General features: G+C 40.7%; 1 protein-coding gene across 2 annotated transcripts; it reads right to left on the bottom strand.

Annotated features, from left to right (window-relative positions):
• Positions 1-1,361: 1,361 nt before the first annotated feature.
• topaz1 (testis and ovary specific TOPAZ 1) lies at positions 1,362-23,217 on the bottom strand. 2 transcript variants are annotated; one of them, XM_017307661.1, is made up of 21 exons: positions 23,021-23,217; positions 13,763-14,124; positions 9,588-12,072; positions 9,457-9,506; positions 9,280-9,365; positions 8,259-8,305; positions 8,135-8,178; positions 7,906-7,964; positions 7,484-7,570; positions 7,129-7,186; positions 6,000-6,151; positions 5,810-5,902; positions 5,603-5,697; positions 5,438-5,501; positions 5,184-5,355; positions 4,425-4,525; positions 4,186-4,351; positions 2,815-2,967; positions 2,513-2,716; positions 2,244-2,430; positions 1,362-2,064 (listed from the first exon to the last, which is right to left on the bottom strand). In XM_017307661.1, the coding sequence occupies exons 1-21, from the start codon at positions 23,197-23,199 to the stop codon at positions 1,842-1,844; spliced, it is 5,067 nt and encodes a 1,688-aa protein (XP_017163150.1). In that variant the 5' UTR covers positions 23,200-23,217; the 3' UTR covers positions 1,362-1,841. The 2 variants fall into 2 exon arrangements, with proteins under 2 accessions (XP_017163150.1, XP_017163151.1); XM_017307662.1 differs by lacking the exons at positions 13,763-14,124; positions 23,021-23,217 and adding an exon at positions 13,368-13,725 and having other exon boundaries at positions 2,513-2,743.
• Positions 23,218-24,396: the final 1,179 nt, after the last annotated feature.

The raw sequence follows: 24,396 nt of genomic DNA, 5'->3' as shown, positions 1-24,396 counted from the left end.
TTTACCCACTCGTCTTCATTAGTTTGACGTTGATGGCATTCTTTCAAAACAACTTCTGTTTTTTCCACAAGCACTTCAGTCAGGCTGAGGTCAAAACTTTAGATGAGTCATCACATCTCGGTCCATGTTTAGACATTCAGATGCAACGTGACGTACAAGAGTCCTGGTTTACAGAGCGAGTGATGATAAACCCAACGTGCCCAAATCATCATCCCTCCACTACCATGTTGTTGAAAGATGCTTGTGCTGACATGATGTTTGATTGTTTTCAAAGTAATGATCTTCTTCTAAAAAGAAGTTACATTTTATCTTGTTCAGGACAGTTTTAAAGTTCATGTCTTGTTCAGATGCAATTTTGTAAACTTAAGCCCGACTTTCTTTGGACAAATTTACCCACCAAGCCTCACCTCTTCGGTTATGACCTTTAACGTGCCGAGGCGTGTAAAGTCTGAAATGTAGCTTTTCAGTCTGACACTGGGTTCAAACCCACTTTCAGGAGAACTGCAGAACATATTTTCCTCAGACATACCTCACATCCTGCGTCATTAACAGAGGTCAAGACCCAACAGTTCAACTTTAACAAGAAGTGGAACTATATTCAGGTAGGCAAGGTTAGAATGAATCCATCCATTTTGGTTATTTTATTTCATGTGAAGAATGTTTTCTATAAATTAGGGCTGTAAATGTTAACGCATGCCATTCATCTATAAAATGCTACGTTAATAACACACACTGCACATTAATCGCATTACCTATTTTGACCTAAGACTCTCTCCTGCGGAGGGTTACGTTTTTAGTTCACAGCAGCGCGTTACGCGGTTGTACTACGTTCAACAATGCAGAAACGCAAATGCGAGTCTAAAGATGAGCCAGGAGAGTCAAACTGATGAATGGGAAAGCTGCAAAATTATGTTTTAAGATAAACAATGATAAAACAAAATAAAAAAGCACCGCGGTTAGCGGTAAAACAAACCTCGACGTAGCCGTCCCGAGTTCGACTCCAGTCCTCTCTTAGCCCCCCTTCAGATTACTGTCACAGTACACTATTGCTAATTATTTAAAAACTTTAAAAAAACAGCGATTCACGTTTGGATAAAACCAAAGTACTTATTGCAACGGTGACGTATCCTTCCGCCGAAGCACCACCAGTTTATAGTTAAAGTCTCTAAATTATGTTTGAAACAAAATTACTCCTTTTAAATATTCCTGAATATGAAAACCTGAAATGTTTCAGAGAATAAAACATTTTTTAAACAATTTTAGAGTTCAAGACTGCATATTTAAGCATGATTAACCACAGCGCTAGTGTGATTAACGTGATTACATTACCGATTGACAGCACCACTATAAACACACACACAAAGAAGTAAACTTTTAATAAAAAACTTAATTCAAAGAAATCGTAAATTACAGGTCCTGAACAAGCAACAGTTTTGATTGTAACAAACAATACAGCAACATAATGTGGTCATATAAATACATATTTAATTATTTTATATACAGATAACACTGTAACACCCACTCCTCTCCACCCCCCAAAATTACATGCGATTGTTCCCCTGCAAGAAATAAATTCTAAGTTACTCCCTTAAAACTCTGAGTGAAAGCCAACAAAATTATCTCAGAAAAATAATGTTTTAAATAAACATGAACATAAAAAGTTTGATTATCTAGCATCAGTCTTTGGTTGTGATTTCCTGCGACTGGGTCGCCATGCGTGTAAAGAAGAAAAGAAATGTAGAACTAGAACAGAAACACGCTGTTCTACCTGATTTCATTGATGTTTCTCGGCGAGTTCACGGACGCTGGAACCCAAGAAGACGTCAAAATAGTTACCGAGGTCAGTTGGGGTTGACACTTTTGGGTCGTTGCGTCCACATCTCACTGGCCCACAAGTGGTTGTGGCGGAGCCAGCGGCGCGCGGAGGGAACGTCCAGCCTGAACAGCTGCTCCTGGGAGGAGTTGACCGCTGTGTAGCGGACGGTGAGTTTGGGCTGGGGAAGGCAAGCCGCGGAGAGAAGCCGGTTACCCGCCGAGATGTAGTCCCCCTCGCAGGTTTGAGTCCTGCAAGAGGCCATGCAGAGCACAGTGAGGTCACATTTAAAAATAAGACCCTTTCACATTCTGTCAACTCCAAATCAAAAACTTCAATGTATTTTATTGGTGATTCTTAGCGGTGCGCCGATTGCAGGTTTTTGGCCGACCAAGCACTTTCGTAAGACCCTGCAAAAACATCGATGTACCTTTTTAGAGTGATGCTGAGGGAAGAAGAGGCGGTGTCTGACAGAGGAAGAATGGCTGACGCATTGAAGGCAACAAACATCTCCAAGGCGAGAGCGAGCTCCACCTCTCCGAGCTGACAGGGTACGACCAGCGCCATCAAACCAGGGGCAGCCGATACGTCAGGGTAGTATCCCGCACTCAGAGAATCTGGGGGATTAATGCACACGCCCTGAGGTTTTAAACAGCTAATAATGAGATTTTTATGGGACGGTAATCCAGTGATATTTACGTTTGAAGACTTCCCGCGCCCGCAGCCACAGGTTTTGTCTGCCCAGTTTCTCGAGCAGCGTCTGCAGCATTGAGTGATCGACAGCCAGCTGTTTACTCAGCATGAAGTCCAGCAGGTCTGACGCTACAGGTAGAATCTGTCTCTCCACACACACTTGGAGGTGAGATGTAAACAGAGGACTGTACCTGTCGATGTCTATAAGGTCTGGAGGTAGAGGTGGAAAGGAAGTGTCTGAAAACATCAGTAAGATCAAATCCAAAGACTAGGAAATGTAAAAAAAAAAAACGCTCACACACACTCACCGATGCGTTCCTTAACTCCTGGCAGATTACAGAGAACCTCCAAGGTGTCTCGGTGAGAGGTTTTCCCAGCCAGACGCCTCAGCAGATTAGTCCTGCCCTCCAGATCAGTGGGCTCGCACGGCCACAAACCCGAACTCAGGAACCAGTTGTGTTCTGCAGGGACAAATTCCCGAACTTAACTACAAGAACATCTCAAATTAGAATGTCATGAAAAGGTTTCATTTATTAAAAGTAATTTCACTCAAATTGGGAACTCATGTTACACCAATGTAGTCCTTTTTGTCCAAGTACGACCCAGTCAAGTCTCTGGTTGCAATCGCCCAAACTCTTGAATGGACTTTGCTTTACAATCTGTTTTTCTAAACTTTCCATTAATATGCTAGAGCCTTTTTGTTGGCATAATAATATTCTGATAGTACTATAAGAAGCATAATTTTGCTTTTTTTTTTTTTTTTAAATCAGTTCTAAGTCATAATCAACCAAAATAAATGACTCAAATAAATCTGTGGGAAATTAATCTATTTTGAGCTTTACCTTTTGTATTGAATAAAATTAATTAGCTCTGATGATGTTTTAATTTGTTGAGCTGCATCTCACAGTACTAAATTTGCAACAAATTGAGGTCCCAACTAGGCCAGAAACGATTAATCGCAATTAATTGATTATTGAAATAATCTTCAACTAATTTTGTAATCAATTAATTGTTAACTGGAATATACAAAATTATTAAAAGGCCATTTGTTGAAACAAAACAATTAGTAATTAAGTCAAAACTGTACAAAAACTACATACACTTTGCATTCGAAAAAAACACAAAAAAAAACTTTGTAAATATCTTTTCCCCAGAACTGCAAGTGGCAAGGTTTTAGCTTTACCTTGTTCAAACCTTGTAAAAAAAAAAAAATAAGATTGACTATTAAGCACCTTTTGCTACCGAATTAATTGGTTAATCTAAAAACAGATTAGCCCCACATTGTGATAGCGTTAAGTATGTAGTTAGAAGCATTTCTTTAGCTGTAGGTTGGATCCTTTTCCACAAATGACTTAAGTGTAAACTAAAACATGCTGTGTTTTTGTACTTTAGGCAATACAATATTTATTTTCGGGGGTGGTTGAATTTTTTATGTATTTCTAGTATTGTGTAAAAAATGTTTATGTGGTTAAATAAAAATCTGACAAATGTGCTAATTTTTGAATCCAATTAATCGATTAATCAGCAGACTCGATTACTGAAACAATCGCTAGTTGCACCCCCAATGCTAACCTACTTTTCTTTTTATATTTAGCCAACTATAAACTGATTTGCCACAGAGGATCACCTTCAGTTATAATTGTCTGAGATCTGATGAGAGTCCGGACAGGCAGCGTTACCTCGGAGGGTGTTTAGCGCTCCCTCCACGCTCCCACTCAGGAGGAAGAGCTCCGTTGCCACAGTGATCAGGCAGCAGCGCGACGCTCCGTCTTCATTCCCAAATAAGCTCTTTAGCGTTGTGTAGTCAACTTTTAAGGCGGACATCACCTCCACCACTCTGCGGCCCTGCATGTGGACATCATTAACCGAACGAAAGAAAGCTGGAGAAACGCAGGAGAGAAACGGAGTGGCTTGTTACCTTAATCCAGTGGTGATTTTTGTGGTATCTCAACATCAAAGACACTCCGATTCGGCCCACAAAAGTCTTCACCAGGTTCTCCTCACTTTCGTTTTGGCGCACTGATAAAGAAAAAAAAAAAAAGAAAAAATTGCAATCATTACGGTGCCTAGAAAAATTCTCTATTTTCTGTCACAAACATTGGGATTATATGAATTATCCAACTGTAGCTGCGTTTCCATTGACTATATAACTACGCAATTTGGCATTCTGAAAATAAATTTGTTAAAAGGGAAACATGCCAATTTTGGGGGAAAAAAAACAAACAAAAAACAGTCTTTTCAAAACAAAAACATTTTGCCGATAGGATGAGGTGGTTTTCTGACTGTATTGCAATTGGTTTATTTTGCAGAACTGCAATGGAAACACATGGTCAACAACCGGATGTTGCCACTGGCATAAACCGTAAAGAAGAAGCCGACAGGAAGTAGTTGCAGTATCAAATTTTTTTTTTCATGGCTCATCGCGTGAACAAACTTATTCACACATGATTTTAATTGAGTTTCTTATCCAATGGAAACACCACACATTGCAAAAATTTGCGACATTAGTGGAACAGCGACAAAGTTCTGCACACATTTATGACGGAATTGAAGGCCGTGATGCAGAAGGACAAAACTTTCTATAACTAAAAAATAAAAATAAAAAGTGTACTGTGCATTTAAAAATAAAACAGAAGAGTATCAAGTCCTTAATACATATATAATTGAGAACGTTCACCTGTCTCAGCGAAAGCAGCGAAAGGCAGAGAGACCTTGTCTTTGCTCTCAGACAGAAGCGCTATAGCAATGCGACCGCTGATGCGCTCCACCTGGTTCTGGTGTTGGCTGAACTGGCAGACGGACCTGTACACCTCTCCCATCCGTTTCCAATCTTCCTGCTTGGCACAAAGCTGACAGAATGGATGATATGAATAAATTTGACAAGAAACAGTGTAATCCTTAGGGATAACCCAAAAATCAAACAGAACTAACCTCTATTTCAACAATCCCATGCACTAAATTCAGATACTCAGGACTCTGCGTGCAGGCAGGCGAGCTAAATGATTTAAATCACAATTTTTTTTTTTTACATTATTATGCAGACGTTTAGGAACTACAGCAGCTAAAACCATGAGTAAAACCTGAAGTGTTACTAACTTGTGTGAGTTGTGATGAGCCGCCTGCTGAAACATGGGGCTTTGCTTTACGTTGTCTATGCAGTCCAAGCTCAGCTCCAAACCGACGCCAGCCATCTGTTGTCAAACAAAACAACAACAGAAAAAATTCCCCCGTTCACATATAAAAAAAAAAATAAAAAAAAAAAAAGACTCGACAGCAAACCCGAGGATGAACAAACTGAGACACCTTGAATGTGAGCTGCATCAGTTCGGGCACGAAGCTCATGAGATCCTTGTCCCTCACGTAGTTAAAGAGAGCCAGCAGGAACTCGTGGCCCGGCTGGAGGAGGACAGGAGAGGGTTAAATCGCGCGATGTTCCCCCCCGTCTCCTAGGCAACACGCTGGATTATGTTACATACGTGACTGCTGCACTGACCACTATGTTGTGGGCCAAGCTGACGCGGAGGACTGAAAAGACGTTGGACACCATGCCGGCTTTCAGCAGAGCCCAGAGGAGGGTGAGGAGGACCGGCATGGAGAAGTACGCCCCCGGTGGGCTGTTCTGGTAGTACCCGGTAAACACAGCGCCTGCAGGTGGAAAACAATATACATGCTTCTGAACTCCACTGAACCTTGCAGTAGTTATGAGAATTTTTTTTGTCTCATTATAAACATATTCAGTGTATTTTAATTTAGATTTTCTATAACAGATCCTTAGAAAGGAGTTGAAAACCAAAGCACAGTTTTCAGAACACTTTACAAATAAAACCTAAAGTTTGGGGAGGTGTGAACGTGCAATTGAATTCTGATGTGCATAAAAAAAAGAAAAAAGAAAAAAAGGGAATTCCTGTCCATCTAAAAAACTAAGTGTCCGTTCGACTGAAGTGAGCTCTGGCGAAGTTAAAAATTGTAGAAAAAAAACATCTCAAAACATAATGGAAATGATGCATTTAGGTGACATAAAAGTGTTTTGCATCTAGGTGAAAAGGTTCAGCTGTGTCTCATACATCACCTGCAGTATACCGACATTGTTTTTTTCTGCTTTTTATTCCATACAGCCCAAATTTGTTGGTATGTGAAGCTTCTCTGCAGCTACCAGGTTTGCATTTGTGCAAAAAAATTAATAAAAACAAAAACTTTCAATTCTCTGGTGATCAGTTGAACATGACAATGTGAGACATTCAATCTCAAAACAACTGTGTTGTTTTTCTAAATTAATGATGCCATCCTCTTCGTCCTGTCTGCTGAAAAATCTGATCTGAAAAATCTGATCTTCATGATTCTATTCGTTCAATTCTTTTTGATAAACCTCTGTTGCTTTTACTGAGATTAAGCTACACGGAAGTAGACCAAGTTTACTAACAAGATGTCTTCTGAAGACAATTTGGTGCTCTGGATTTTATTTAGGAGTATTGGACTCAATTAGTCGCTGCATTGTCTTGGTCTTGTTTTATTTTTAAATTTAGTTTTATTTAGGGGCTTCCAGGAGAAAAGAAAATCCTTTAGCAGAGCTCTTTAACAGCTGTTTGAGGAAAAGTGAAAACTCGTATTGAAAGGATACTGACCAGCTTTCTGGAGGCACGCTGGATTTTTGGCGAACTTCGTCACCGCTTCAACACAGAACTAGAAGAGGGAGGAAAAAAAAGAAACAAAACAGAAATCATTTACAGGTTCTGAAAATGTGCAACGACACCAACAGCACAGCAGAGGGTGATATACCTCCTGTGATCAACAAACATCTAAACAGGGATGCAAACCTAGCAGCCTTTAATTTAAACATGGAAAAAAAAAATTATGGTGAAATTAAATGATGGATTCCTTCTCAGATGAAGTAAAAAACGCTCTCTAGAGAGGTCCAGTGGATTCCTACTTTGGCACAAAGCGTCTGAGCTGAGAACGAAGGCGTTTCGCCGGGCGTACCTTCTCGTCCCCCTCCGCCGGCAGATGCTGGAAGCGACACATTTTGAAGCCACAGGACAGCGATTCACTGAAGTACTGTCTGCAGTACTGAGGATTAGAAGATTTGCTCCATTAAACAGAGGAGTCCATCACATTAGAGACAGCAAAACAGTCATTTAGTGAGCTGAATGAATTGCAATATTGTTGCCGCTTTTGGTTTTTTAAATGCATATTTTCCAGAAGCAGCCATTAGGTTTGAAGCATAAAAACGAAAATGTGCCAATTCATATCAGATCAAATTATGTTTTGTTGGTTGTATCAAAATGATGGCTTGTTGGATCATTTTAAACCAAATAAAGAAATGCATTGTTGTAGAATTTACTTATTTAAGAGTTAAAAATAGAGTTAAAGCAGCCTTTTTTTTTCAATATAGAAATACTTACTTCATTTGATTTCTGACGCCTAAAATCTGTCAGGTTAGTCGGGTTTTTCATACACTGTCCTATGGAAGGAGCAGAAGAGCCAGATATGAGGAGTTATTCACTTTAGGCAAAGCTGGACCTGTCCTTCCTATTAGCAGCTCAAATTAACACAAACACACACAAAAATACTTTAAATAAAAAGTCGTCGGTGAAAAAAAAAAAGATCACGTTTGATCTTATTCCCACTTACCTATTCTTGAGGTCACATGTGGATGGATGAGTCGACCAAAATTACTGAACAAACACACAGATTAGATTAACACTAATTTATCTGTATTGAAAAAGTTCAGCTTGTGAATTGTGTGAAGGAATACCTTTCCAGGGATCCATCCATTTTACTGTTGTTTCTATCAGATCGGCCCTGGTTGAAAACATGCAAATTAGATAAAATTCTACAGTGACAAAGTACTCATATCTATTTAAATGCGTCACATTAAAACATCAAAAACCTCAATTCATTTTTTCTTCTTTTTTTTTTTTTTTAAGGAATTTTATGGGGTAGCTGTACCAATCCAAACCTAAGCCACCAATCATTTGCACATCACAAATCTGACTTTTCTGGAAGAGTGGCAAGAAGGAAGCCACATGAAATCCTGCGTGAAGTTAGTCAGAAAAAAATATGGCAGACATGGAAGATGGTGATGTGGTTGGATGAGACCAAAAACTTAGTTTTCTATCCTAGCATGAAAAAAATAGTGTATGCATGGGCAAAAAAAACAAAAACAGGGATGCAGGTTTCGATCAATGGGAAGATGGATGGAGGACAAAAACAAAAAGTACTCTTCATTCATTCTGACCGTAATTTAGCTATTTTGTAAGGATAATTGGAAAAAATGTCAGTCAGTGGCTTTTTAAAGCTGGTCAAGACAAATTATTAACCCACAGGGATAAATATAAAAGAACATCAAGCTAACGTCAGTTATGCTGTCACATTCAAACATTACAATGTGACAAAATATTGGGGGGAAAAAATTAAAGGAATATAAATACTTTTTAAAATGCACAAAACCAGTAATTTTACATTGATTTAATACCGAGACATTTTGACCAAAAAACTGAACAGCAGTGATCCATTTCAATTCAGTTTAAACGGATTCAACAAGTCTTCGTAGTGAAATCTGCGTGATGAATCAATGATAAAATGTAAATTTATACTGATGTAAAGCATTATGCTCTTTATCTCTGCCGTCATGGAAAACATTTAACCACTGGGACGCTTTCTAAAACATTTCTGATGTTTTTCAATAAAATGCTCAAAATTAAAAACTCCTGAGAAATGAGGTGCTCTGTATGAGACACAATAAAGAGCAAGAGGACTCCCTCCAGTTACGTTACCAGATGTTCGCTTTGAGGGTATGGATTTAGATTTTTGGTAGTTATGTTGCTACACCGAGGTCTCCACGGTCTGCTTTCCATCTCCTCTGTAACATATTAGTTTGTTCATGAAATAGAGTAGAAAAACATTCAAAAATGCCCACAAAAAGCCTCATAAAACGTATCCAGAATTCCTACCTGCAATTTCAGTACAGTCGTCACGAAGATCGACTGCAACTGTTGTCACTCTGAAACACAAATATCTTTCATTTAGTACAGGGAGAAACCACAGGTAGCCTATGTGATGTAAGAAACACAGGAGTCCTTACTTTTGATCAAACACTGATGATCTAGTCGTCTTCGATGAAAGCTTTATTGCCGGGATTGGTTTCTTTTTAGGAGCCGCGGTGTCCCTGACGGGGCCCAGGTTCAGCAGGCTCTTCTCTGGCAGATTTTCAAACAGTTCTGGATCCTCCTGCACAACGTCAACGAGCAAGATATCTTGTTCATAAGCTGTGACCTCGTCCAAAACATCAGACTCCGGTTCTTTGGTCCCCTCCGCTTCTCTTTGGTCGTCTTCCGTGTTGTAAGAGCTCGACTCCTCTTCTGTAGAAGACCACTGCTCTTCTTCGTCTTCCTCTTCTGTATGTTCCTCACCATGGCTGCTGGGAGACGGGCTGCCTTCGGTCGGGACATTCGAGCCAACGGTCGCCTGTATTTTAGGACTCAAGGGAACTTGCTTGAAACTTCTTTTACCGTCCTCAACGTTTTTCTCCGTGTCATCTAAAGTTTCCTTTATATCCTCATCACCATGCACTTCAGTGTTGCTGGGAGAAGACAACGATTTGAAAGCGGTGATGTCAGACGGCGTACTGGGAGTTGTAGCGCCTTCCATTTCTTTGCTGGAGTGTTCAGAAGAAGTACTGGAGGTCTTCCAGTACTTCGAGCTAACGTCAGTGTTGCCATTAGCCACTTGCTCCAGGTAAAAATCTGTTGGTGTTTCATCTTTGTTCATAACCTCCTGATCATTATCTTCCAAACTTTCCAGGCTTTCGAATGAGGTACACCCTAAAATGCGCCTGTATGGAGAAGTGATGGGGGAGAGCTCTGGTGGAAGCAGAAACCCATCAGAGTCAAAGTCCACATAGTTTTGTCTTGGGACGTTGCACAAATGTTTTGGCTTGAACGGACTTGCGTCATATGGTTCCAGTTTGGGTGGGCTCTTCATTGGGAGACATTCATCGTTGTTGTTCTGGTCACAACTGAAGCCGATGGAGGATACAAGACTCTGGTAGGAGTTGTTTGGAAGTGTAAAGGATAAATGACCGCAGGTGGAGAGTTGGGGTTCCTCGACCGTTTTCCCCGGAGTGTTTTGGATTTTCCCCGATAGGAACATTGAAGGGAGCGGAGAAAACACTGTGGCAGAAAGGCCACATGATGATGGATCTGATGAATTAGACAAAGCAGAGGATGCTTCCCAGTCGCTCAGACTGAGCACCGAGTGGGTGGTAGTAGCACAGGTGGAGTCGTTTGTTTCAAGGCGGTTCAACAGAAAAGTTGATCCAGCTCCAACGTCTGGCTCCATGCCAAGCTGACCCGGACCTGAAGATGGAACGGAACGACAATGAAGAGGGGCTACAGATTTTTCAGACTGCACAGGTTGTTGCACTGTCCTCAGGTTTGTCATGTTCTGGTTTTCTCCTGTGGATGAACTAGGCAGGTTTGAATTCTTTGTCACAGAGTCAATGGGGCTCCTTTGTGATGAACCCGTCTCTGAACAGGATGTGGCAGAAGCACCAACTTTACACCTTGGCTGACTATTTGGAAAAGGCCAGGACTTGTAAGTTCGCGCACACGAACTACGTAGTTCCCTAGAATACGGCCTTACTCTCTGGCAAGTGAAAAACTCCGGTTCGTCCACATTCACCTCATCATTCTCACTGAACAGCAATGGTGACATTTGAAATGCATCATATTCGGTGGGACTGAAAATATTCTGATCAGGTCTACTGATTACTTTGTTTTCTTTCGAGGCCGTGCTACAAACTCTGCTGCACTCAACTCCATCCTCAAGCTTCATTCTTTTGTCTCTGTGAATCCCCAAAGCAATCGGGTCAGATTCAAGTTCAGCATTGTCCAGCTGATATTGGTCCAACACACAAGTCCTGATCTCGTCGTCTTCTGTGTGTTTGCTTTTTAAGAGAGGAGCAGGAGTAGTAGTGTCTACATCCGTCCAACCATTGTAGAAATGCTTTGAAGGCGTCTTTGAGACCTCCGATGCGGAGCCTTCTTCCGGGTGTTTGTGTTGTTCTGTCAGACTTTCAGCCTGACAGATGCTGTTTCCACTCTGCACACTGGGACTGCTGGTGCTATTTTTAGCCTCACCACCTTGCTCACTGTTATGCCCTATACAATTGGGCCAAATTTGAAACCCAGCCCTCATGTCCCGCTTGAAGCAACACATCTTCTTGTTCTTAAGATCGTCTGGTAAAATGTAACCACAATTGTGACTGCATATGTCGTATGTTGCTGCAATGTCGCAAAGTGTTACTTTGGGGTATTCATTAATCCACACTACGATCTTCTCCACAGTCTCAACGGCTCTTTTCCCACCGTAGATCTTAACCATAGTGGGAGACTGCCCGGACTCCGGGGTAGAGGTTTTAGGCTTTTGCTTACCCAAGGTCCTCTGCCGGGAGGAAATGTATTTACATTCCCCGCACACAATACAGAGGGAGGCTCCAACAGATCTTCTTAAGCACCCTTCTGAACCAGCAAGTTCAGAGAGGTTCAGGTGTGTATCCTGAACAAATTCTGAAAGTGAAAGATATCAAATAAAGCCAATGAGAAAGACCGTAATTATATGAACACCAAGACACTGATAACAACTAGGAACTAATCAGTTTAGTTAATTTCTTTCCCCTTTTTTGTGTTGCTATTTTAACCACAATTTCCACAATTCTCTACACTTTTTTGTCCCATTTTGTTAAATACCAACATTAAATATTTAGGCAATGGGATAATGAATAAAGTCTGGAAATAAAAAATATTTTTACACCCTTCAATCACACAGAAAAGCCTCAGGCTTTCTGGACAAAACTTCTTTGACAAAAGAAGGCAAGGTTTAAAAACCTAAAGTACACTTTACTGAAAGTCAGGCATTGTGGTATTATGTAGGGGTATCACTCTACCTGCGGTGAAGATGAATTGGTTGACTAATTAAAGAGGAAATTAATCAATTTCTTACAACTTCCCCTCAAATCAGAAGGTAAACTTGTCACATTTACAGATTTCAACTGGGCAATGATACCAAATGATTATCAAACAAGGTTTTTGGAAGTTGGTCTTAAAAATGTATGGACTGAATGAATGTAGGGACTGTGCCAAAGAAACAACCAATTTAATTCTATTACTGCTCCTAAAAAAAAAGTGGTCAAATATCCAGCTAGCCTAATGTCAGAACTTTACAATTTTCGCAATTATTAAGAGACACAAAATAAAACCCCGAAAATAAATTCATTTTACACTCATGCTAACAATGGGCGGATGTAAACGTCTGACCAGAACTGCAAATATACATCTGGGGCAACTTTCCCACTGCAGCTAAAAAGCACTACATGGTCCGTCCTCTAATGCTTTTCAATGGGAGCAGTGAGGAACGTATACAAGAGGAATACTAAGAATTAATTTCACTCTAAAAACTCAGAGAACCAATATTTAGCAAACTAACTGTTATGCTTAAGTTTTCAAATCGAAATCTCTCCCAACAGGAAGCGGATGTTATAGTAGAACATGGCAGCTTCCCGGTCATAAAACTTCTTGACTGCCACGACCATCGTGTTTATCAGATTTTATTTAGACACATATCTTAACATGATCCTTGACGTTTAGTACAATCACCTCCTGCATGGCATCTTCTAATATTTGTACGGCTGAAGATGTTGAAACTTTTCCCCCACTGTTAGCATTAGCATCTCACACGTTACATAAAAGCATGGATAAAACAGCTGGTTAAATCTAACTGACTGATAAAATGTTAAATGCGTTGTGCAATTCGATAAAAACACCTCAATGGAGCTAGCTAACGCTAGACCTACGGTTCTCCTTACTTGCTGGGCTGCTCGGTTCTGACGGTGTTCCTGCAGACATTTGTCCCCCGACAGCAGCAGCGGAACCCGGATTGCCTCCCGCGGCCTCGGCCTTCCCTGAGACCTGTCCTTCCCTGCCTTCAACGCTGCCAAACATGTCTCTATCCCCCCCTGCGGTGAAACTGTGCCCTTCATGACAGATAAAATCACCCAAATCCTGTCCTCCCGTTGCCTTACAGGCAGCCAGTTTTAGCGGAGAGGGCATTTTGGTTGTTTTCAGGTTGTGGTCGACTTCAGCACAGCTATACTCGGCTGTCCGAGTCGGCGCAAACGCACCACATCAACCTAACCCTGCAGACCCTCGTCTCTTGCCCCAGTCTGTTTCTACTGTTGAGTTTTCTTATCTTCATACTTGCCTTTAGTGTTTGGCCCGCTCCGTTTATACTCCAGGTTGTCCCCTGTACATGACTGAAGGTCGTTTCTCCACTTGGCTTTCTGTGTAACAGCGTAGTTCCCCTTCAGTTTTCCTTTAAGGTTATCCTTGACAGTATCGTTTTGTTTCTCCAAGCTCTTTGGTTCTGGGACAGTTTGGCTCGATTCGTTTCGGTCCCCAGAGACAGAAGCGGTCTCTTCCACTGACAAAGGCTTTGAAAGTACATTTTGATGTCGTTTTGATGGGTCATGTGAAATGTCAATGGCTGCCTTCGGGGTTTTTCGCCTCCGTGGAGCTAGTTTGAGACCAACGACGTCTTTTAGGGCGAGTCGGTTCAGTTTCACCCTGTTAGAAGAAGACGGAAACATGCTAACCAATAAAACCGCGACTAAATGCACGTTTTTTAAAAACGTGTTCAATAAAAAGTAGTTTATAATAAATGCTTGTTTTGGTCCTACTCCAATATTGTCTCTTGTCATGGAAGTTCGTACCTTACGCAGTCTGAATTAATCAAGGTGAGCCAAGATGCATCGCCCAACCACACTGCGCATGCGTAACAAGTCTCGTTGGAAGTATGACAAAACAAAGCCTCGCCGTTTTCTGACCTGCCTGCCTGTCCAGGCTGAAATTATTCCTGTACTAGGCTCTTACAATCTTAAGCTTCTTTATTGCATATTTTTGCTTTAGAATATATTTATTGGGGAATTAAATTTTTTTTATTTTTATTAATGGTCTTATGAGAGCTTTTATCAAACAAGGCCCTCCAGTCAATACATAATTTGTTAAAATACTTAATCGCGTATTAAGGTAATATTGAAAAAAAAATACTACACAGAATAAATACCCTTAGACATTCCAGTAATTTCATACACGTTTAAACGTAAAAATGAGAAAATTTACACATATGTTAAAGCTGTATGTGAATATTTATGTATCCCTCAATTACTTTTGATACACAGATTGAGTTTATATAACAGACCAAAACAGTCATTTATAAATTAAATGGCACAAAAATCCAATTTCAAATTCAAGCAGCACCATTATTTGTTGGTGTCTTTAGCCACCAACAAATGGTGGCTAAAGACACAGGAACAACATGGAGGTTTGGCATTTCATTCAGCCACAATTGTAGTTTGACTTTCTTTCTACAAAAAGAATCCATCACAGGCATTTAATATCAGCCATGGGTCCATTTGTGTCCACCTTTGACAACTGATGATTTAAACTAATTTGCTGTCATCTGCTAATAGTCTACTGGAAGGAAATGTGATTATATGAGAAAGGAAAACCCTGAGTTATTGTGGTGTCATGTCATTAGAGGTACCTGTCATTTTTCAAAAATAGTCAATTGGTCCAAATGGGATCAGAACTAAAAAAAATAGGTTGTTTTACAAAGTTTGCAGCAAATAACATTCACTTATAGTAGGTAAGACATGAGTTCAGAGCATTTTATGGTTATTTATTGCCACAATTCCTCAAAATACGTCACTACAAATAAAAGTAAGCCGAGAAATGGTTTGTACAAAAAGTACAAAGGAATAAACTTGTAAAGGACTGAACCGACCCAGAACGAAAAAACATTCAGTACTTTCAATTTGGTGTAATTAATATAAATTCTTCATCATTTATAAGTACTTAAACACACACAAATTTTGAAATACATATTTATTCATTTACTTTGAATATTTTTACTTTGCTACCCAGATAGAGGGATTAAAATTTTAAGATGAGTAGGAATAAAAAAAAAAAGTTAAAATAAGAAGGAATCAACTTGAGTAGAGAAGAAAGCAGCAGCGACTTTGGATGATGTATAAAAGGAGAAAGCGAGAGATTAATGGGGCGCGAGGGGCGAGGGTTAGACCCTGGTGTTGGGAAGTAGCCGGTCCCTGGACTACGGCGGCCTGATTCACAACACCAGCTGTCCCGCCCCACCGAGTCTGCAGATGGCGCTCTGATGGTGGGAGAGTCTCTCCACTGGGAGGCAGGCAAGTGGTTCCACCTCGCTGCATCCCGCCCCCCCTGGGGGTATGGAGTCAGCTCTGCCTCTTCATCTCGCTGCTATCTTCGCTTCATCTGTGGCAGCTGTGAGAAAAAAAAAAAAAAAAGAACATGCAAATGAGAATCTGAGGAAATCATTCAAGGTGAGCAGAAACAGGCAGACGTGAAGGAACTTTCTGCTTCCTCCTGTGATGTACACATCAACAATCCAGACATGAGACGTTCTGGGAGTTCGTGCCCTACCTCTCCACACCTGCCAGGCGTTGGACCACCCACAGCCCCCCGCTTCAGTTAGAACATAATAAAAAAATAAGAAAAAGTCTCTATGTAAATTTCATAATCACACCAGGGCAATGAGGAATGTGTGTGTGTATGTACAGTGAAGAGGGATATAAGCTTTTACTTAGCATATGAAATGAGTTGGGATTAGAATGAGATAAAGAGCGCGGTGAAGAGCAGAGGGAGCGCTACGAGAGGAGAGCGGTCACTCATAATTTTGCTTCTCTGAAGCTCTTTAAATCTTCCTGACTGCTCTCTCAGAGCCGCACACGAGGCTCAACTGAGCGATAAAAGAGCAGCAGCAGATTCGCCAATTATTCCGTACTTCACATTGAAATGTAGACTTTATCAGCATGATAGAAACGGGATTTACGAGCAAGAGAGGGAGGGAGGGGGCAAAAAAACAACAAAAAAACCTATAAATGTGATGAACCAACCCCAGAAATCATTAAACATTCTCATTTTAGCTGCTTAACTGGGCCTAATTTCCAAAATAAGCAAATATTTATTCTTGTTCTGGGGCAGACCGACAGAGACATATCGATCAATGGCTATTAAACATAAACAGGGACTACTGGGTCCACCGGTTCGGAGTTCTGCTGACTTTTATGCCCTTTACAGTGTGCTTACGTTGCTGGATTCCTGGCTTTTTAAAGACGGTGTCAAGGCTGAAAAGCCACAGAATGAACAGGCTGCAATACTTTGGCGGCAGGAAGATAAAGAAAAGAAATTAGATAGTTCAGGGGGCTTGAATTGAGGTAATTATTTTACCTACTGGAGGCAACTCCCTTGACGTCTTCATTTAATATAAATCCTGATTAGCTGGTCGTGGTTCTTGAAGCTAACAGCTAGCCCAAGACCCAAGGGGACCAAGACCCAAGACCAAGACCCAAGCGGATTTGCACAGTCTGAAAACTCCAATCTGAGAAACTTTATTGCAGATTATGAAAAATTTTTTTTTATAAACCTTCAAACTCTCACGATTGCCTACAGTTGTTTACATGGGAAGGGAAGGTAAGCAGATTACAGTAATCTTCCTGTGTTAAACAGATCATTTAAATTATTTCCATTGATGGTAACTGCTTAATATAAAAGTAGCCATCAATACAATTGTGTTTGCTGTATTATTTTTGTCTTACTTTCTCATCTTACAGTTAATCTGACCAGAAAAGCTCTTGTTGTGTTTCACGCAGGAAGATTACTGGTGGTGCACTTCCTCCAACTTCAATTTCCTATTTCTAACAACCTAATTAGTGACTCCTCACCAAAATGCAAACAAGACAATTAAAGGGAAAGTGTGGATTTTTCGGGTGTTGCTCTGCAAACACGATTCAATAGCGCATTGAGTTTACAAAAAATTCAAGAATCATCTAGTCAAACAGCTGAGTTAGTCCAAACTCAGTTATCTTAAAATGTCCTTGGATATAAGGCTATATTAGTGGATTTTCATAGTCTACACACTCTGAAAATATGCAAAACCAAGTGAGGCTGACGCTCTTCAGTAAGCTACAACTTGTCAGTTTTCTTATAAAGTGAAATAAATTCCTCAAATTTTCAAAAAGCTGTATTTTACCCAACTTCATAGAGGGAACATTTCTGGGCTTTTCCAGGTTTCTCATTTTGTTAGAAAATGATTTAACTAATCTGACACCAAGCCAGTCAGAACACAGCAGTCTGAGCTACGGCTACTGTAGCAAGGTAACAAACTGTTTAACTGAGAAGAAGGGCGACAAAAAAAACCCTTCATATCTGGACATTTACCATCTTATGCTATGGCTATAAGCCTGAGTTTGAGATAGCTAAAATTAGCTCAAACGAGGGCCTGTTTCCCCAGCTGTAAGCCTCTCGCTGCTCTGATGATTTGTACAAATAAACTTGCCTTGCTCACTTTTCAACAAAATCCCTCCATCTGCCTACGATGGATGGGGGGAACAATACCAAAAATAACTTCACAGAAACTCACTGTTCCTTTATAGGTTTGTAAATAGTCATTCACATCAAGCACTCCGACTTTTTTCTAGGCTGGACTTGGTTTAAAGATGGTGGAAGTCCGCTTTGGATTCGACTGTTCTCAAACTAGCAGTTAGCTTCTGCCTCCACAACCAGCTATGCTAATTAAGGATGAGAGTTGTGTACAGCAGATAAGAGATTAACCTTTTAACCTTTCTACCAGAATTTTCTGTCCATTTAAGTGTTTCAATGAACAATAAGAAATGAGATGGAGAGTAAAAATGTGTAAAATGTATGTTTAGGAACATGGAGCAGAGCAGTTCTACGTCTCACTCATTTCTTCATGCGTGGTGGTCTTCTGATGAAAGCCCCTGTGTGGAAATCTTATGGGTTTTACAAAAAAAATAAAAAAATTACACCTTAGCATAAAAGTACAATTGCCCTTTCAGCAGATAATTTAAAATTTGCAGCTAGAAATGCCACCACTGACCAGCCAGTGTTAGCTTAGGCATGCTGCTTTTGTGTGCATGTGTCCGCGATCATTTTATGCAAATCGATCGAGGATGTGTGCAACGCGCTCCGAGCGGTACAAGACGTTGCATTAGTGTTTTTCATCTGCGTTAATTAAAAACGCCTCACTTTTATTTGATTTCTTTAATTGTTAACAAGGGAAGAAAGGCGTGTTTGTGTGGTTGATGAAAAACTACGGTGATTTAAAAAAAAAAAAAAAAAAAAAAAAAAAAAAGATACCAGTTGACACAAAAACTGGGAACGAATCAACGGCAAAGCAGTACTTGAAGAGATAGGCGTCTAAATTCACGTGTGCCTTTGTCTCGTGCTGGACTGGTGTGAAGCTGACGGGGAACGGGAGCAGCAGCTGAATTCCTTTAAATAGCCTCGCCTGCCTCATCATATGGTTGCTATGGCAGCCAGCACCTCATTTCAAGATAACGTCCACATGCTCAGAGAGAGAGAAAGAGAGAGAAAGAGACCCCCTCCACCTGAAAGCTATAGATCTACACTGCTGCTGGGTGGAAAAAAGAGAAAGGAGAAAAAAAAAAAAAAGGTTTTCTGAAGAGATGCAGCCGCTTAAACGGCACATATGAATTCAGCACATGAGCGTTGGCATATGCTGTGTGTGAAAAATCAATATTGGAGCGATGCATGATCAATCTCTTTCTTTTAAGGATTCAAAAAAAAATTAAAAATAGTGCCGGGATTTAAATAAAGACGCTTTTTGTGGCGGTTAGAGAGGGAAATAGAAAAATGTCAAGGAGGTAGGATGGGAATTTGACTGGAAAGAGAGAAAAATAAATCACATTTAAGGGGAACCAGATGACTGAACAGCTGGTACAAGAAACGGGGCAACACTGGGAGAAATGAGGAGTGTAAAACATGATGAGCGTCGCTCTTATCAGGACTTATTTTTCCACTTCATTTTCCCGTTTAAAAAAAAAAAAAAATCTAATCACAGGGGGTTCCACCTTTTCAATGATACCCCACTTTTATTTATTTTTAATTTTTTTTTTATCACAGCAGCACTTTTAAAACCACCTCTATCGCTTTTCATCCCTTCATCCCTGCCATTCCCAACCCCCACCCTTTGTCTGGCTTCCCAGCCTCTCTTTTCAGTTTTATCCGACCTCTCAATGAGCCATAAGTTTAGCTGAGGGTCAAACAGGACACAACCACTGCAGGATGGCAAGACGTCTCCAGCGGACTTCACCTGAATTGAAGTTCCTACTCTGGTAACTTCGCAGACGTTTCATCTGGAAAGTCAGAGGATGGGAGCAGATTCTCATATTGACTGCATCAAAAATCAAAAATTAATGAGCTTTTGAATTTTACTAAATTAAAGACAGTGGAAACTTTCCCACCAATGTTTGTATATTGACAATATAAATCACTGCTTGGTGATATAATGTGGATTTCTGCTGCAGGATTTCACTACTTATGTTTTTAAGAGAAGAAAGCTGCTTTTTCTTTTTTGCTAGTTTGCTTAATTCAGGTTGATGACATCACAAGAGGTAGAAGAACCAAACTAATTCAAAAGATAGTTCCTGAAATATTCCTACAGAACACAAGTGGACACCTTTCAATGTGAACAGAAATACGAGCATGAAGAGAAAATAAGTTACGTTTTATGGACGGTTTATCAATTCGATAACGCCTCCTGTGATGTCACCAGATGACAGCTCGTCTTCATCTATCTTCACTAAATAAAACAAAATGGCAAAAACTAATACAAAGGCAGATCAGTTCTTCTTGGATGATTTGAACAAAAAAGTAAAATAGCTGAAATACAGAATGCGAAATTAATAGTAAGATTTTTTTGAAAATCAATACATGTCATTTAATATTTTCATTAATTAGCCAGCAATTTGTATTGATAGTTTTGATCTAGATGGAATCCAGGTCAAATTGATATTTTATTTTTTTCAGATCTGTTGGAGTGAAACCCTTTGCGGAAAAAAACAACTCAAAACTTAAGATAGATTAATGAATGCTTCCACACAAAACTGCAGTGCATTTGTATTTGTTATTTTTCAGGAATTGTTATTTTTGATGTTTTATAAACTTCCAAACTGTATCCAGCCGCTGATGTTGAGCGTTTTTGTTTTTTTTCTTTTCTGTAGCCAACAGAGTCTGCTGAGGAGGAAGCAGAAGAAGTCGATAAAAATGGCACCCTCAATTTCCTCTTAAAACACAGAGGCATGCTGATTGCGTTTGAGCAAGATGGGCGCGTCTCAGCGTCTCCTAATGCGTCTGTAAATCGAGTTGGAAGATGACGACGCCTGGTGTCTGTGCTGTGGGATGGGAGTCAGGAAGGCAGAAAGAGATGGAAGACGCACCGCCCTGTCCACGCTACAGACCTCAGCCTGGGTCAAACCTTTGCAGTCAGCCACAAAATAATAAGAATAATAACCGTAATTCCGTTAATTTTTGGACACTTTTTACCTCTATACACAGACGCCATCTCCTTTCTTTCCCCCTGCAGGTTTACGTATAAATCAGATAACCGATTGTGTTTATGCAAATAACCTGCCTTCTGAACGTCTGCGGTTTATTTTGGGCTTAAATATTATCTCTGGAAACATACTGAGGGGCTGCGAGGTGCTATTGAGTGCATAAATAGAAGCGACTGTGTCCATTATTAAGGAGATGCTGTGGTCAGGTCTGAGAGCAGCAGCGATAAAGATGTTGGCTGAGCATTTGCCAAGCATCCATTTCCTTTTTACACTGCTCTGAAAGGCCTTTTTTTTTCTCCCCTCCCAATCACTGGTATACACTCGCAGACACACACCAGGAGTGATGTACTCATGTTTCCTTTCTACTCTGGAGTGCACATCCATTTGATTCCAATTTAATTGGTTAAGAAAACTGGATTAGTCCTTTACCCTGACATTTCTGACTGAGTCGTCTCCCCCCCCTCTTTTTTTCCCCTTAAACTGTTGTTGGTATGACACTAAATACCAGGAGTTTATGTAAATGAAACCATCTGGTTGCGCAAAATTAATTCCTTTTTGATTATTATCCGACAGTAAAACCAAGAAAACAGACACGTCAGTGTTTTCTTAAATGCAGCTGCTGCTACCAAGTTATCTTTTTTTAAACGGTTTGCATCGAGTTGCCCTGAACTGCTGTATTCACACGGATGAAGTTAATGACTCCATTATGCTGGAATAGTTTTGACATTAAAAGAGACAATTATCCACACACCGAGGTATCTCACAGTCACTTACATGCCACCTCACGCTGCAACACACACGTTAATGCACACATCCAGGGGCACGCCCTGCTGCCTGCGATCGTGCAGCTCAGTGTTCCTCGTTGCCACGTTGACTCGGTCTGACCGCACCGCTGCTCGACAAATACATTAGGCATAGAGGATGAGATTTTTTTTTTTCCTGTATGTATAACCATGGAGCTCATACACACTTTGTGCACACACATCGTCTCCATTACACGGCGACACACGAGCCCCACGCCCACTCAGATGCGATAAGGCCTGAGCACTGGTACTCATTTAGTTCAGCTTTGTCTTTTTTATTTTTTTTTTAACAGTGCGTCCCAGATGAACTGCAGAGGGGGAAAAAAAAATGGGCAAAGCGCTCGCGGTGTTTAAGTTATTAGCAGAGCGGCACGGCTTTAACTTAATCCAGTGATGCTTCATAATCTGCGCTCGGCGAACGTGTGTATAGGCTAATGGGAACGGTGGGAAGAGCGGGTGTGGAAATGGGAGAATCTTCCTTATCGTGCGTGAAAGTGTCACAATACATTTGAGAAGATGGCCACCTTTGAATGCATCGCATTAGACAACTGACATGAGGAAATGGACGTGGAATAATTTACTTGGAATTTGGGTTGAATTGGTCCACGTCCTGCGTCACCATTCATCCAGCTTACAGTTCATGAGATGCTAGAGAAAAGAAACGTGGCAGCCCCTCCCCCACATGTTGCTGCGCACTTCCAGTTAGCTGGCTGAAAGATTAATCACACTTTGCCCTCACTTATAGGCTAATGCTAGCTTTGAGCTACTCTAAAGAGCAGCGTTGCCAAAAAGTGAACAAAAATAAAATATTTAAAAAGTGATATTGATAACATTACTAGATCGATAATATGTTTTATAACTAACTTTGTGTTCCATCATTTCAACCCAGTAACACTTTTTTTTGCTTCAGGTCTGTAAAAACCATGAAATGCTGCTATTTTTACTCAAGGTTATCAAACAGAGAAATCAGCAAGAGTAAAAGCATGAAAGGATTACAGAATAAATTATCTGAAAGTGAATATCCTATAAAACTTTAAAGGAACATACAGGAAACGGCACATCGTCACACTTGACTGAACAATTTCTTTTTTAAAACGAGGCTTCTTTTTCCTTTTTTTCTTCTTGCTGTAATCTTTTTTCATTTCCTGGCTTTAAGTTTAAATGCAGATCTATAAATTTACAAGTTGCAGCCAGATGCTTGCAGATGGTTCTGGCACTGAGGCGTGCCAAACGAGCACTAACCCTGATGACTCCTGCAGGTTGCCAGTTCCGACCGTTGCTGGCCTCGCTTCGCCGCGGCGGATGGAGGGATGGGTTGGTAGATTGCGGGATAGCTGGTTGGGTGGATGGTCGGGTGCTTGGCTGGTGGGGCACAGAGAGCTGTAAGGAAACAACAAGGTCAGCGGTTTGGAAGAACGCATTCGGCATGCGACAATGTTGGGCATGGGAAATTAAAAAAATAAAATAAAATAAAAAAATAAAAAGAACACGCTGGCGTTCCCGAAAGATGCAAAACTGAAAAGTAGCGCCGCCTTTTAAAAGCAGAGTTTTATTAGAAAGAGTAAAAAGAAGTATAATCCCCAACTCTACCCAACTGTTACAGTAAGGCAGTTTGACATAATACCTCCTACAGTCTAGGTATACCGAGGAGGGTAATTACAGTAAGGATTAGTAGAGATCTCCGGCAGCAGAGGCTTCCCGTGACACAAAGCAGTCACTGAAAAAGCAAACGCAGAATTACAATCAGATTTAGGAAAAGCACACACAGAGACACGCGCACAAAAACAGGCTGATGATGTACGCAGACACATGCAGCCATACGTGCACACGCCTTCCAGACCTACACACTCGTCGGCCATCACAGACAGGCTCGGCAGCCATTTTGCAAGGCTGCTCTGGAATGCTCAATTAGGGTAATTGTTGAGCTACACGTTCGTTTCCTGCAATTCTGCTCCAGACGTAATCGAAAAGTACTACTTCACCGACTGAGCTGCTCATGTCGCAGTCACTGAAAAAGTCTCGAAAGGACTAAAAAAAAGAAAAGTCCTGAAGTGCGTGTTGGGTTTCTTTCTGCTGAGGCCCCCACAGTGTAAACCAGGACATGCATGATGGCGAGTCGTCGTGCAGCGGTGTGCGGACTCGACATGTATGTGGGGATGCTGCATGGCTCGTCTGAACGTATGCGGCCGTGATGGTGGGCACACATGAGGAGGAGGGGTCCACGGTGTGGGGGAGAAATGGATTTTGTTGTAAATAGGAAAAGAAAGACGAAAAAGGACAGTGAGGGAAAATGTGAAGCTTGTTCTTCATCTCACGATTCGCCAAAAAGTACTTGCAAATAATGATACAGATCAAAGAGCGCTTCTGGTCCAGCTTTTTCTGCCCAGTATTGATTTGCGTCTAGTTTCTGTTTTAGACAATGTTTTTCTCTCAAAATACAAGATAATTTAATATGTTTTTGATAAAGTTAGTAGTTTAAAGTCAACAGAAAGCAAAAGAACAAGATTGTACCGATTTTTTCAAGTTAAAGAAGACAGAATGTGTGTTTTTTGATTAAAATCAAAGTGCATGTTGGTGCTTGGTGCATTTATAGACCAAAACTCAAGCGAAACTTAGAC

The sequence above is a fragment of the Poecilia reticulata genome, linkage group LG11 (genome assembly GCF_000633615.1).
Source record: "Poecilia reticulata strain Guanapo linkage group LG11, Guppy_female_1.0+MT, whole genome shotgun sequence".
NCBI classification, from domain to species: domain Eukaryota; kingdom Metazoa; phylum Chordata; class Actinopteri; order Cyprinodontiformes; family Poeciliidae; genus Poecilia; species Poecilia reticulata.
This window is presented reverse-complemented; position numbering and strand designations above follow the sequence as displayed.

Coding starts and splice junctions, on each gene's coding strand:
- topaz1 (XM_017307661.1), bottom strand. CDS start 23,199: ATGCGTTCTTCCAAACCGCTGACCTTGTTGTTTCCTTACAGCTCTCTG. Junction 9,507..9,587: donor TCATCAGTGTTTGATCAAAA/GTAAGGACTCCT, acceptor TTTGTGTTTCAG/AGTGACAACAGTTGCAGTCG. Junction 5,502..5,602: donor GCTCATCACAACTCACACAA/GTTAGTAACACT, acceptor TAAATCATTTAG/CTCGCCTGCCTGCACGCAGA.